The sequence below is a fragment of the Capra hircus genome, chromosome 23 (genome assembly GCF_001704415.2).
Source record: "Capra hircus breed San Clemente chromosome 23, ASM170441v1, whole genome shotgun sequence".
Classification (NCBI taxonomy): domain Eukaryota; kingdom Metazoa; phylum Chordata; class Mammalia; order Artiodactyla; family Bovidae; genus Capra; species Capra hircus.
Window position 1 is genome coordinate 31938610 of NC_030830.1, and position 13852 is coordinate 31952461.

The following is a 13852-nucleotide window of genomic DNA, read 5'->3' on the forward strand; positions in this document are numbered from 1 at the left end:
ATGATAGCCATTTAGTAGGTATAAAATAATATCTCCTTGTGGTACTGATTTCATTTCCCTAATGACAAACGATGTAGAGTGTCATTTCATGTGTTGTTAACCTTTGTATATCTTCTTTGGAAAAATGTCTATTCAAATTCTTTTCCCAGTTTTTAATTGGGTTGTCTTTTTATCGTTAGGTCATCAGTTCAGTTCAGTTCAGTCGCTCAGTCATGTCTGACTCTTTGTGACCCCATGAATTGCAGCATGCCAGGCCTCCCTGTCCATCACCAACTCCCGAAGTTCATTCAAACTCACATCCATCGAGTCGGTGATGTCATCCAGTCATCTCGTCTGTCATCCCCTTCTCCTCCTGCCCCCAATCCCTCCCAGCATCAGGGTTTTTTCCAGTGAATCAACTCTTCGCATGAGGTGGCCAAAGTCCTGGAGTTTCAGCTTTAGCATCATTCCTTCCAAAGAACACCCAGGACTGATCTCCTTTAGAATGGACTGGTTGGATCTCTTTGCAGTCCAGGGGACTCTCAAGAGTCTTCTCCAACACCACAGTTCAAAAACATCAATTCTTCAGCACTCAGCCTTCTTCACAGTCCAACTCTCACATCCATACATGACCACAGAAAAAACCATAGCCTTGACTAGACGGACCTTAGTCAGCAAAGTAATGTCTCTGCTTTTGAATATACTATCTAGGTTGGTCATAACTTTTCTTCCAAGGAGTAAGCGTCTTTTAATATCATGGCTGCAGTCACCGTCTGCAGTGATTTTGGAGCCCCCAAAAATAAAGTCTGACACTGTTTCCACTGTTTCCCCATCTATTTCCCATGAAGTGATGGGACCAGATGCCATGATCTTCGTTTTCTGAATGTTGAGCTTTAAGCCAACTTTTTCTCTCTCCTCTTTCACTTTCATCAAGAGGCTTTTGAGTTCCTCTTCACTTTCTGCCATAAGGGTGGTGTCATCTGCATATCTGAGGTTATTGATATTTCTCCTGGCAATCTTGATTCCAGCTTGTGCTTCTTCCAGCCCAGTGTTTCTCATGATATACTCTGCATATAAGTTAAATAAGCAGGGTGACAATATACAGCCTTGGCATACTCCTTTTCCTATTTGGAACCAGTCTGTTAGGTCATAAAAGTCCTTTATTCTGATTACAATATCCTTATCAGATATATGTTTGCAAATACTCTCATTTTGTGGGTTTATATTTCTTTGAAATGTCCTTTGAAGCATTGCTGGTCTACTTTTAATACTAAAATAGGAATATGTAATTGTTCGAAATTATACTTTTAAATTTAATAAGCATTATAATTTTCTGAGCAAACCATGTTTTGACCACGTTTTGGGGCTTCCAAACTAAGAGTTTTGAATTCATTATGGGATCTATCATAATGATAGTTATCACTTTATAGCATTTAGGTGCCAGGTGCTGTTTGAGCACTTTGCACGTATTAACTTATGTAATTCTCACCACAATACTATGAGGAAGAAATCTATTTCACTACTCATTGTACAGATAAGAATGGAGGCAGGTGCTCACTTTGGCAGCACAAACACTAAAACCGGAACGATACAGAGAAGATTAGTATGGTCCCTGCACAAGGATGACACGCAAATTGGAGAACCCTTCCATATTTTTACAAATTGAAAGAGTAGCATCGAAACATTTACATTACTGTATGTAAAATTAGACAGCCAGTGGAAATTTGCTTTATGAGGCAGGAATTCAAATCCGGTGCTCTGTGATAGCTCAGAGGTGTGGGATGGGGTGGGAGGTTGGGGAGGGAGATTCAAGAGGGAGGGGGCATATGTATACCTACCCAACGGCTGATTCACGGTGATTTATGGCAGCAACCAACACAATATTGTCAAGCAATTATCTTCCAATTTTTTAAAAAAAAGAATGGAGGCAGAAGAAAGTTAAGTAATTTGCCTTAAGGAAAGTAAGTTGAGTAATTTGATCAACAGAGATGAGCTCCGGATTCCGTTCTTAACCGTCTGCTACTAATGAGGCGAAATTAAACCATTTCAAAGAATGCCTAACTCCTCACATCGGGGAAATAATAGTGTTTTCCTGGCGTCTACACTGTGAACAGTTTTCCCCTCTTTACCAACCAGAAACTATTGCCACCTTTCTAGGCGTCCTCGTTACTCCGTCCCCTCCCAGTCTAGCCTCAGGGCCTTCTCTCCTGTCCACTGGTCCGAGACAGTTGTTGGAAGTAAAAGTCGCCTGCGTTCCCCAGGTGGAGTGGGTCTAAATTTCTGCCGGCCGATTGGAACCAAGCAGCAGCAGATTCCGCCCTAAGAGGCTCGGGGCCAAGCCATGGGCGGGGCCAGCAGAGGGGGCGGGAACTGAGCCAAGGCTGACTCGCCTCTGCACTGTACGGCACCTGCAGCTCAGAGCGGAGCCATGAGCTGGACCTGCCCGCGTTGTCAGCAACCAGTTTTCTTCGGTGAGGCCTGGGTGGAGAAAGGGGAGAAGACAGGGCAAGTGAGAGCTACTGGGTTCCCTGAGGACGCAAGGAGCTGGCGACTAGTTCCGGACCTTCCTTCCACCTGTGGGTTGCTGGGCACTCGGGGCGGAATGGAGCTGGCCTCCCGGAGACACTCCCCCTCGCCTCTAGGAGCCAGGGTGGGCGGGAACAAGAGGGGAAAGGAGGGCGCCTTCTGCTTGGCCTGGCTCCCCTCTGCCCGATTCCACCTTGTCCTCCACAGCAGAGAAAGTGAGCTCCCTGGGCAAGAACTGGCACCCATTCTGCCTGAAATGTGAGCACTGCCACAGCGTCCTGTCCCCAGGAGGGCATGCAGAGGTGAGGCCTGGCTAGGGCGCACAGCTCTGTATCTGTCACTATCCCTGAGATACCAGCCCCTGCGCCCCGTTTCAGTCCCATCTGCCCACCAAAGGCAGCTTCAGTAGCCAACTCCCAAGATCACCTATCCAATAGGCACCATACAAGCCAGGATGTGGGGAGCCTGAATTGTGCTGATAGATCCCGAGGCTTTTGTGGGGTAGGGGAGGGAAGCAGCTGTGCTTCCTGACCTGCTCTTTCCCTTTTTCCCTGGCCACTGTGGCAATTCTAGCATGCCAGCTCACCCCTCACTCCTCCCATTCCCTCCAGCCCAGGCCAGTAGACAGCCACACCTGGCAGCTGTCTTGGGGAAAAGCCTGTGGGGCACAGGAGAGGCCCTGTTGAGCCCTAAGCAGTCCTCTTCCCTCTGCTTGTACCTAGCACAACGGAAGGCCGTATTGCCACAAACCATGCTATGGGGCTCTCTTTGGACCCAGAGGTAAGTACCAGTCTGGAAAGGGCCAGGGGATAGCAGAACCCTCTGTGTGCCTGGGAGCTGGAGACTCAAGCCTACCTCCCCTCTTCTCTCTGCAGGGGTGAACATTGGTGGTGTGGGCTCCTACCTCTACAAACCTCCCACTCCCACACCTGCCAGCATCACTCGCCTTAACCCCAGCAGCTTCAGCCCCCCCAGGCCCAGGACTGGCCTCCCTCAGGGCAAGAAAAGTAAGTGAGATTGGGAGGTGGGGCCAGGTGGCAGTATTCCACCTAGTCCTCCGCTTCACATGCCTACAACTTTGTTCATGGCAAAGTCTTCTCCGTGGCTCCTTTTCTAATATTTCCTCATGTCAGCTACTGGGCAAGAGGTAAATTGGGCAGATGGCATTATCACTCCCACTTTACAGGTGAGGAAACTATGGTCTGTAGAGGGCAAGTGACTTGTGCAGTCACACAGTTAATCAGAGGCAAAGCTGGCCTAGAACTCAGGCCTCTCCCAGGTCAGCGCCGTGGAAGGAATAACCTAGTGTGAAGGGTCACTGAGATGGGCCAGCCCCTCACATTCTTTCATTTCTCTCCCTCCCTGTTCCTTCATCCCCTGAGTGGACAGTGACACTGTGCTCCCCAACACCTGACACCCCTGCCCTGGCCAGCTCCTGTATCAGCTCAGGTTTCCTGAGGATTGGGTTGCTGACAGAGTTGGGCTGGTGGGCACCTGAGGCCCTGGGAGGATGAGAAGGGAGCAGGTGGTCCCTCCTGCAGACAGGGATGAGGCAGGAGATGGAGTCAGAGGGGACTCAGCTCTGCCTGAGAAAAGCAGGCTCATGTCCATGTGGGTGGGAGGCTGTGGGATGAGCCTGGCTTTTGGAAGAGGACAGTGCCATATACAAGTCAGGGCTGATGGGCCCTGATTAGGCTTGGCTCCCACCTTAGCCCTAGCTGGGGGCCTCTTCCTCTTAAAGGCCCTCCCCACATGAAGACATTCACTGGGGAGACCTCGTTGTGCCCGGGCTGTGAGGAACCCGTCTATTTTGGTAAGTGACAACAGAAGCTAGGGGAGGGAGGTGGTGCCAGGCAAGTGGGCCTCCCTGCTCTGTCCCTGGAACTACCACCTCTCCTCCACCAGCTGAGACGGTGATGTCTTTGGGCAGAAATTGGCACCGACCCTGTCTGAGGTGCCAGCGGTGCCGGAAGACCCTGACTGCTGGGAGTCACGCTGAGGTGAGCAGGGCAGGGGTGGGTGACTATGCTGGGAGGGAGGCTGGAAAAGAGCCAAGCTGAGACGTCTCTCTTTTTCTCTGTGTCCCAGCATGACGGCGCCCCCTACTGCCACATTCCCTGCTATGGCTACCTGTTTGGCCCCAAAGGTGGGCAGCCCCACCCCAGACACTGGGCCTGAAGTATGGCATGTGGGTCTGTGTGGACAATTTCCCCTGTGGTCAAACACACTGCAGGCCCCTCCCAGATCCCTCCAGCCTTCAGCCCAGCAACCCCTAGCCCCAAGGCCCTTGGTAATGGGGTTCTCTCCTTCAGGTGTGAACATTGGTGATGTGGGCTGCTACATCTATGACCCCGTGGAGATAAAATCTAAATGAAATACTCACAGGAAAGGTCACACTAACCCGGGTCTTCCATCAACCCCTCCATGGTCCAGTGGAAGCTACAGAATTTTCTAGTTCCAAGAGAGTGGGAGAAGGTGGGATTCTGGTGGCCTGGGCCTAGGCTCCATGGTAGACCAGAGTCTAGACTTTCTCTGCCAGCTCCTCCCTCTCCCATTCCTATCTGGTCAGGGACACAGGCCACCTCACTTGAAGGGTAGCCTCTTGGTCTTTCCAATCGCTTGACCCAGCAAATTCTGTAACTTCAAGGTACTCATAAAATGTGTGTTTATTTTTGCTTCTCCAATAAAATGTTAGCTCCCATGCCTTCAATTCTTCTTTAGACATGAGGCCTAGACAGTGGGTTGCAGGGTGGGGAGTGTAGGGGTGAGGGGGTGCATTAACCTGCAGAGTGCCTGGGAGGTAGCAAAGTCAGCCACAGGAACAAAGAGCTCTGTTCTCCTGGCTCCCTGGCTCTGGCACCAGGCAGCCCCAGCCCCACACAGTGGACAGCATGCCCACCAGACCTACTGGTACCAGAAGTATCATAGGACAGTTATTTCTTTAGCACCATGTCTAGAAGAAGCACCTTAGCATCTCATTTGAGCATGAGAGGAGATAGATCCTGTGGTGAGGTCTGCTAAGAGGCTTCATTATCCATTTGAGAGATGGATGACCAGAAAGGGAAAGTCACAAGCCCAAGGTCACCCAGAAGTCAGTGACAAAGCTGGGACCAGAACCCAGGGCCAGACTTAGTGGCTTTTCATCCAGGGCTTATCCCACAGCTCCAGGGGCACCTCTATTTATAAAATCCTCCCAGCCACGAGAGGGGTGCCAGACTTCTCCAGCAGCCCACTGCATTCTGGGAAGCTGCTGTTTTACCGGAGGCCAAATAGTCAGACTGGATGAGAACAGAGAGAGAGCAACTGCAGCCCCAGGCAGAGGGCTCGCTGCCCCCAGCCCCAGTCCCAGGGCCTGCCCTTCTGTTCTCTTAGCCCCTGCTGCAGAACTTCTGTAGAGGGCCTGGCCTCAATACCACTCAGTCTTGGACCTGCTTCATGGGCATCTCTTCCTCCTGAAGACTGGATGGGGCACTGGGGAGGAAGGAGTCATGAGCAATGGTGGGGTTTAGCCTCTCAGCCAACCACCCCAGCCTGCCCCTGAGGGCTGGCCTGGGGCTCCCCCCAGCTCTTGACATGCAAACACATGCACTCCCACAAGTGACTCCCACACATGCCTGACACATCCCTGACATGTAGGCATACTTGAGTGTGTGTACACATCCTCTTCTTCCTGGACACACACACAGGTATGGACTCATGGACACTTTTATACACACTGCAGGTCATGCTCCCATGCACACTTGCACACATGACTGGATACACATGTGCTGACATGGCTCCCTCTCTGAATCTTAGATATCAGGGACCTGGGCACCCATACCCACATGCACGTGCTCACACAGACACAGTCCTGTGCACACACCTCTTCCTCTCCACATCTTGGATGGTCTCTGGCAACTGTGCCTGCTTTGTCTCTGGTAGCAGGAGGGCAGTGCAGGCAGCCAGCAGGGCGATCCCCCCATAAGCGAGCTTGGGCAATGACAGCCATACTCCGTCCAGCAAGGCTGCCAGTGGGGCCAAAGACCCCCCTAGCCGGCCCACCAGTGCAGTCAGCCCCATCCCCGTCTGTCTGTTCAGAAAGAGGACGGAGGAGAGGGCTGGTACTTGAAATTACTTGCAGTCATGCCTCACGGGGCTCCCCTTCTGGGCTGGCAGGCCCTGGTGCCCCCTTCTCCCCAGACAGCTAAGAAAACTGGGGCTTCTTTCAGGTGGTCTTCCCACCCACCCCCAAGCCCAGGGGCCCTTGAGCCAGCACCCACAGGAGGATGGGCTCCTGTTCTGATAGTACCAGTCAGGTACTGCAGAAGGAAAATAAAGAAGTCATTAGAAAGAGGATGGGGAGAGGGTGGTGTGAAAGGAAGAGGTCAGCAGCTGGAACAGACTGCTGTGCTAGAGAAGACAGAGGGCTTTCTGAACATGCCCAGCTGTCTGCCCATTTCCTCTCCACCTGTCAGTAGCTACCTGAAAGAGCCTTATGTCCAGAGACAACCCCTCAAGGGCAGCTTTGCTTAGGCTGTAGTGAGTAGGATGGGATGGGTTGAACAGATGGGGCCTTTTGCGACTGTTTTCTTTTAAAGGAGCCCCAGAGAAGTTGTCTGACTTTGCTCAGGGTCACTCTGTAAAGATTAAATGCCCCACCTCTTCCCAGATTTAGACAAACGCAGAAGGCTCAGATTAGGTCTGTAAGGAATGGATGACAGGGACCGGGGTACGGTGTACGTGTCTAGGATGTTAGTAAGAGATGTGACTAACAAGCCCTCCCTCCAGGTGTCTTGCCTGGGACCCCTCACCTGAGCACGGTAGGGTACAACTCCGACGTGAACAGGTAGGCAGTGGTGAAGGCAGCTTCAGAAAAACCTTTCCCCATCACCGCCAGGGCGGTGCTCCACGACTTCATCTCTGGAGGGAAAGGGGTTCAGGCAGTGAGCCGGCCTTGCGGGATAATCGAGGTTCTCCCAGGATAGGAGGTGCAGTCTCGGGTGAGGGCGGGACTTAACTGGCCTTGAGTCAGGGCTTCCGGGATGGGATGGGGCGGGTTCTCGGCCAGGGGGCGGGGCCTACGGGAATGGGCGGGGCTCACCGGGGGACACCAGTATCCTGAAGCCCAAGGCGAGCGCGGAGCCAAGCAGCGTTCCCGCCATCGTGAGGCGGCGTCCCGCGTGGCGCACCGACAGATAGACCAGCAGCTTGGAGGGCAACTCCACGGCCCCGAACACCAGCTGCGTCAGGTATACGTTCAGGCCTAGTCCCGACACGTCCAGGCTCACGCCGTAGTAAGAGAAGTTCACTCCAAACCTGAGGAGGTCGCGATGCCGCTCAGGGGTCCTCCTTCGCGCCCCATTGTCCTCTCAGGAGCCTTAGGCCTTTCAGAGGGACCATCTCTCCCCACCTTCGGAGCCCACTGCCCATGACCTTCCCAGTCCCCATAATCCCTTCTGGTGGCCCAAACGCCCTTACCTAATCTTCACAACAACCCCGTGAGATAGGAACTAATTGCGTCCTGTCGTACAGCAGAGGCACTGAGGCTCAGGGTGCTAAGTGACCTACCTGTCCAAGGGCTCACTAGAAAGCGGCAGAGCTTGCGTTTGACCCCACGTATCTCTGACACCGGCTCCAACCTGACCTTCCAGAGTCCAGTCCCTCCAGAAGTTGACCCTCCGGCCACCCGCAGTTACAGTTTCACTCGTCCCGTGTCCTCTCACACTCAGCACCAGCTGGAGCCCGCCCCTCCCCCACTCCACCTGGCCCAGGTCAGGCTCCCTCCTCACCACACCACCATGCAGCACAGTGAGATGTGTCGCAGCCGTGGTGTCCGGAACAGGTCTAAATACGAGGGTCTTCGGACCGTCCGCTCTGCGGCAGCCACTTTGTTCAGGGCCTGGTGGGGGGAGGAGGAGGGTTTATGATGCTGGAGTCGGCTGTGAGGCCTGAGCAAGGTACCTTGTTCTCCCTGGATCTCTATCCTTCTCTGCTGCGGTAGAGGGGGAGGGGATGCAGGTGGGAGCTGAGTAGGGTGGGCCCTGAGCAAAGGGTGTGGCCCACCAGGGCCAGTAGGACATCCTGAAGAGTTTGGGACGTTCTACTGGGGTCCAGGAGCTTTTCTTGCACAGTGTGGACCCCAGGAAGGGGACCCTTGACACAACCTGCTGACCCCCACACTCACACACAAGCATGCACTTGCACACAAGCACAACATGCATTCACTCTCACCTCCCGGCTCAGGCTGTCCTCACCCACAGGCCGCCCATTGAGCCTGGCACAGTGGAGCAGGTACCTGTGGGCCTCTTCCACACGGCCCTGGGTCAGAAGCCAGCGGGCAGATTCAGGCACCCACCTGGGGGACAGGAGGAGGCCCTTCAGTCAGATTCGCCGCCCTAAGCCACATCTCCCTCCTGGGCACACCTGTCTGCCTCCAGGCTCTTCCCCACACAGTACCCTCAGCCTGGAACATGTTCCCTTCCCAAGCCCTCCTCATCTGATGAACTATTCATCTGTTAAGGCCCAGTTTCATAGCCACCTCTGCCCACTCTTCTTTGCCGAGGCCTAGGTACCCCACAGCCTGGGATTCCCTGCTCTGCTCAAATGAATTGGTCTCACTCCCAAAACCTCAGCCCCCAGCACTAGCTATCACTTCTCCCACAGGTGACCAGGAGGGCAGAGGATGAAAGAGAGACAGACACACAGACATACCCAGAGGGATCATCCAAAACCAGTTCACTTGGGGGAGGCAGTGAAGTGGCCACCTCACCCAGCCTCTCACCCTCCTGTCTGGACTCCTGTGCTGGCTTTGCCCCAGCCCCACTCGTCCCGGGCACCAGCCTGTTTGTGCTTTGCTCTGTCTCTCCATCCCCAGCTCCCCTGTCACTCTGTCTGTGCCTCTGAATCTGCCTTTCAGTCCTGGTCTCTCACTGTCTCTCAGCAGTTCTGCCTCTGTCATTCCATCTCTATCTATATTTTGTTCTCTCTGTCTCTCCTTCACATGCCCGATGCCATCCTCTTTATACCGATGTTTGTCTCTCTTTCTCTTTCTTGGTCACTGACTGTTTCTCTTCATCTCAGTTTCTCTTTCAAATCTCGTCCATGCGTGTGTGTTCAGTCGCTCAGCCGTGTCTGACTCTTTGCAACCCCACGGACTATAGCCCACCAGGCTCCTCTGTACATGGGATTCTCCAGGCAAGAATACTGGAGTGGGTTGCCATTTCCTCCCCCAGGGAATCTTCCTGACCCAGGGATCAAACCCGCGTCTCCTGCATTGGCAGGAGGATTCTTTACCTCTGAGACACCTGGGAAGTGATTCATTCTGTCTCTGGCTTCTATGTCTCCCACTCCCCAGCTGCCCACAAGTCTCACCAGAGGGTAAGGATGCCTGGGGCACAAGGCAGGGTGACAGTCAGCAGGAGCCATCGCCAATCCCGTATCAGGTAGCCGATCAGTCCCAACAGCATCACACCCCCTGTCCAGAAGGTGCTGCTCAGGACACCTGCCACGGTCCGGTGTCTCACATCCAGCCACTCCAGTTCTGGGCCAGGGCAGGGGTTGGAGGCAGGAAGACAGTTAGCGAGGGCCAGATGGGCTCAGTCTCACCTTTGACTGTAGGTCCTACCCATTCTTTGCGTGCCTTACCCAGTGGCATCACAATGATGGTCAAGCCAGCCAGAGCCATGCCAGTGAGGGTTCGAGTGATGGCAAACATGAGGTAGCTGACCGAGGCTGCAGACGCCAGGCCCAGCACCAGGGAGCTCACGTAGGCCACCAGCAGCAGGCGGCGCCGCCCAAACCTGCACAGGGGTCACGCAGGGTCAGCACCCTGTAGACGGGAAGTCCCATACTACAGTTAGTGGAAGACAGTTCCCCACCCCACTCCGTATTGGCCCCCTCTACCTCACCCGACCTGTCAGACAGGTATCCATAGGCCACGGCCCCCACCAGCACACCGGCGAAGAAGAAGGTGGAAGTGGCTTTGTTCAGGCCTTTCTGCTCACACACAAGGTCCCACTGCAGGAACAGGCAGGGAGGGGCCTCCTATGGGCATAGGCCCCTTCCAGCTGGTACCAATCCCTCTTCTCCCAGACCCTGGGGCTTTCTGAGGTCAACTGTGCCATCCTGGTACCTCCATGTAAGATAATAAGTCCCCAACTATTCCCTCCAGCTTGTGGGTAGAAAACTTTGCCCCCCACCCCAGTCCTGCAACCTCAGTTTTTTCCCATGGAAGGCCTTGACTATGACGACAAGAGTTCTGCTCCTTCCCAGACAGACTGTCCCCCACCTCCTCCTCCATCCTCCAGATGAATTACATAAATCCTAGACCTGGGGCCTGGAAAAAAGAAGGGAGAGAAGGAGTCTTCTTTTGTTTTTCCACCTCTTAGAACAGAAAAACCCTTCTCAAATCTCTGCCCCAGCTCCCTGGAGCCAACTTACTCCTCCCTTGCCCTAATCACCTCCCAAGTGGTAATAGCAGTTCTTACACAGGGCCTTTACCACAAGCCAGGAACTAAGCTCAGTGCTTTAAAGTTATAGACCCCATCTACAGATCGGTAAATGGTGACTCTCAAAGGTAAAGTAATGTATCTAATGCCCACATGGTAATCACCCAAGGCAATGGCAGACCCATTCACTCACATGTCCCCCAACCTCCCAGCTCGGGTACCTCGGTTGCAATGGTGGAGGAGAATTCCGAGTGGTTGTACTCCCAGCCCTGAGGACAGGACACTGTGGAGGGCTCACCCTCTGGTTGCTCCCCAGGGTCCTGCCCCTCTCCCCACAACGTGCTGTTGGGGAGGGCCTGTGGATGGGTGAAGCGGAGGCAGGCGCTGAGCCTGCCGTCAGGCTCCCGGGGCAGGTGGGCCTCCAGCCATGCATCCTGGTTGCTGAAGTTGTCCGGGGCCCCAGGCAGGGCACAGTGGTGGGCTGGCACGGCAGCCAGGAAGATGGGCAAGAGGAAGTGCATGGGCAGCAGCACCCGGGGCAGGGCCAGCAGGGCCACATTCCGCAGCTGGAAGGGCCCAAAGCCGCCCACCTTCTCTAGCAGCTCCTCGAATCCCATGCTGCTTACCCACCAAACTTCTCCTGCGTGGACTCCCTCTATAGTGCCCAGCACAGCTCAAACCACCCACCACTTGAACCCTTGGACTCTGGAGGCGGGAGAGACAGACTGATGAGCAGAAAGCCTTCAGTCAGAATCCAGCCCTCAGGGGCTGGCCCAGGATGGGGCCCTCCCAGGTCTCCAGGGATCCCTGCCTGTCTGGCTTAGTTCCCTGGGAGAGGAGGGGAAAAGGGGGGAGGGGCTGTCATCCACTCAGAAGTCACTGACATTGTGGCTCTGTGACTTACATATTGGTGCTCAAGGACCAAGTGGGGTAACCTGGAGCTGCCAGGGGGTAGCTGGGTGTGTGGGAGATGAGGCCCTAGCCCCTTGGTCAGCAGCACTTCCAAGGGTCCCTAAAAGGAGAAGTCCCCTGGAGCACAGTGCCAGCTCTCCCTGGATGCCCTTTGTCCTATGAAGCCTTAGTTCATCTGTGTCTATTTGTAGCCACAGCCTGGCCGGCAGCTCGGTATTCAAGACCGAGATCTAGGTCCTAACCAGGTGAAGGGTTCTTCTGGCTGAGAACCCTTCCCGTACACAGGAAGGGAACACGAGGCCTTCCTGTACTCCTGCCTGGAGCATATGTCCCGGGCAGAAACACACCTGAAACCACACCAGACAGTCTGGCTGACCTGGGGATCCCAGACCCATTACCCTTCCTTTTTTTCACTCAGGGTCTCTTCCCATACACACAGTCCCATCTGCCTGCCCTCTGACTCTATTTCAGGAGCTTCCCAGATTACCCTGTGGTGAATGGGGAGTGGTGGTAGGGAAGGAAGGAGTTTGCCAAGGTCTTGACCTAGTTGCCTGCAGTGAATGCCTAAGACTCAGAATTTGTCTGATCTCCCCCCTCAGTTCTCATTCATGGCCCCTGCCACGAAAGCACAGTAGAAGCCAGCAATGTCAGACTCGTTCTGATCTGATTCTACCAGGTTGGCAAAGCTGGGAGATTGTCACATCGTATTCCAAGGGCTCTAGATTTCTAAGCAAATAAGCTTCTCAAGGGCCTAAGCTGAAAAAACAATTTTTTTTGAAAATCTCTCATTTAATCTAGCCCCCTCTTTGAACAGATAAGGAGAACAATTTGGGAGGCTGAGAACACCTCTGCCTGGGGTCACCAGCCACTGACTCAGCGGCAGAGAGAAGACCTGGACCCCTGACTCTGGCCCCAGTCTTCAACCCAAGCTGCTGAGCTGGAGATGTTCCAGTCTGCGCTAGGCTGGACTCCCTGAGAAAGCTCTGGGGAAAGAGCTACATTGTTGATATGGTGTGTGTTACTGGTGATGCTAGTAGACATGGGAGTGATTTGGTGGTGATGATGGGTGATAGTAGTATTAACAAGAGCTGTTGAGTCTCTAATGCAACCTCAGCATTTTGTAAGATAGAAAGATGCCTCTGCCACAGTCCCTGCCCTCAGTGAACATGTAGTCTGGCAGGAGGGTTAAAACAAGTGATACAAGCCCCTCCCACTGGCTCCAGTCTCACCCCTCTCAAACCTGCCCCACCCCCTACCCCCACCCCACCCCCCACCCCACCCCCCACCCCCCGCCCCGACACACCCACTGTAATGAACATTTTAAAACACAGATCCGACAGGGTAATGTCTGTTTAAAACCCTTTATCAGGGACTTCCCTGGTGGTCCAATGGCTAAGACTCCGTGTTCCCAAAGAAGGGAGTCCAAGTTCGATCCCTGGTCAGGGAACTAGATTCCATATGCCACAGCTAAGATCCCACAACATGCAACTAAGGGTTCACATTGCCACAGCTTAAAGATCCTATGTGTTACAACTAAGACCTGACATAAATAAATAAGTATTAAGGAAATAATCATAGTAGCCAAAAGGTAGAAGCAACCCAAAGTCTATCAGTCGATGAATGGATAAACAAAATGTGGTCTATCCCTACAACAGAATATCATTCAGCCTTAAAAAGGAATGAAGTACTGATAAGATCTAAACATGGGTCAACCTTGGAAACGTGCTGGGTAAGGAAGGCAGTCACAAAGAGCCACGTATGGTGCAATTCCAATGATATGAAATGTCCAAAATAGGCAAATGATACAGACACAGAAAATAGACTAGTGGTTGCCTCGGGCTTGAGGGGTTGGGGAGAAATGGGAGTGATTGCTGATAAGTATGGTGTTTCTTTCTGGAGCTGATGGAAATATTCTAACTTTGATTGTGATGACTGGTTGTACAACTCTATGAATATATACTAAAAACAAGGAAGATCTGTATTTTAAGATGTTGGGTGTAAAAATTACT

General features: G+C 53.3%; 2 protein-coding genes across 4 annotated transcripts; one reads left to right on the top strand and one right to left on the bottom strand.

Moving 5' to 3' along the window:
* Positions 1696-5206, top strand: CRIP3 (cysteine rich protein 3). 2 transcript variants are annotated; one of them, XM_005696331.3, is made up of 8 exons: positions 1696-2450; positions 2713-2807; positions 3228-3285; positions 3381-3512; positions 4247-4318; positions 4411-4505; positions 4594-4651; positions 4818-5206. In XM_005696331.3, the coding sequence occupies exons 1-8, from the start codon at positions 2408-2410 to the stop codon at positions 4877-4879; spliced, it is 615 nt and encodes a 204-aa protein (XP_005696388.1). In that variant the 5' UTR covers positions 1696-2407; the 3' UTR covers positions 4880-5206. The 2 variants fall into 2 exon arrangements, with proteins under 2 accessions (XP_005696388.1, XP_013829378.1); XM_013973924.2 differs by lacking the exon at positions 4594-4651.
* Positions 5154-11636, bottom strand: SLC22A7 (solute carrier family 22 member 7). Of its 2 annotated transcripts, XM_005696333.3 has the most exons (10): positions 11153-11636; positions 10397-10500; positions 10129-10283; positions 9856-10024; positions 8716-8839; positions 8274-8383; positions 7586-7800; positions 7296-7404; positions 6368-6574; positions 5154-5976 (listed from the first exon to the last, which is right to left on the bottom strand). In XM_005696333.3, the coding sequence occupies exons 1-10, from the start codon at positions 11546-11548 to the stop codon at positions 5922-5924; spliced, it is 1644 nt and encodes a 547-aa protein (XP_005696390.1). In that variant the 5' UTR covers positions 11549-11636; the 3' UTR covers positions 5154-5921. The 2 variants fall into 2 exon arrangements, with proteins under 2 accessions (XP_005696390.1, XP_013829376.1); XM_013973922.2 differs by lacking the exon at positions 6368-6574.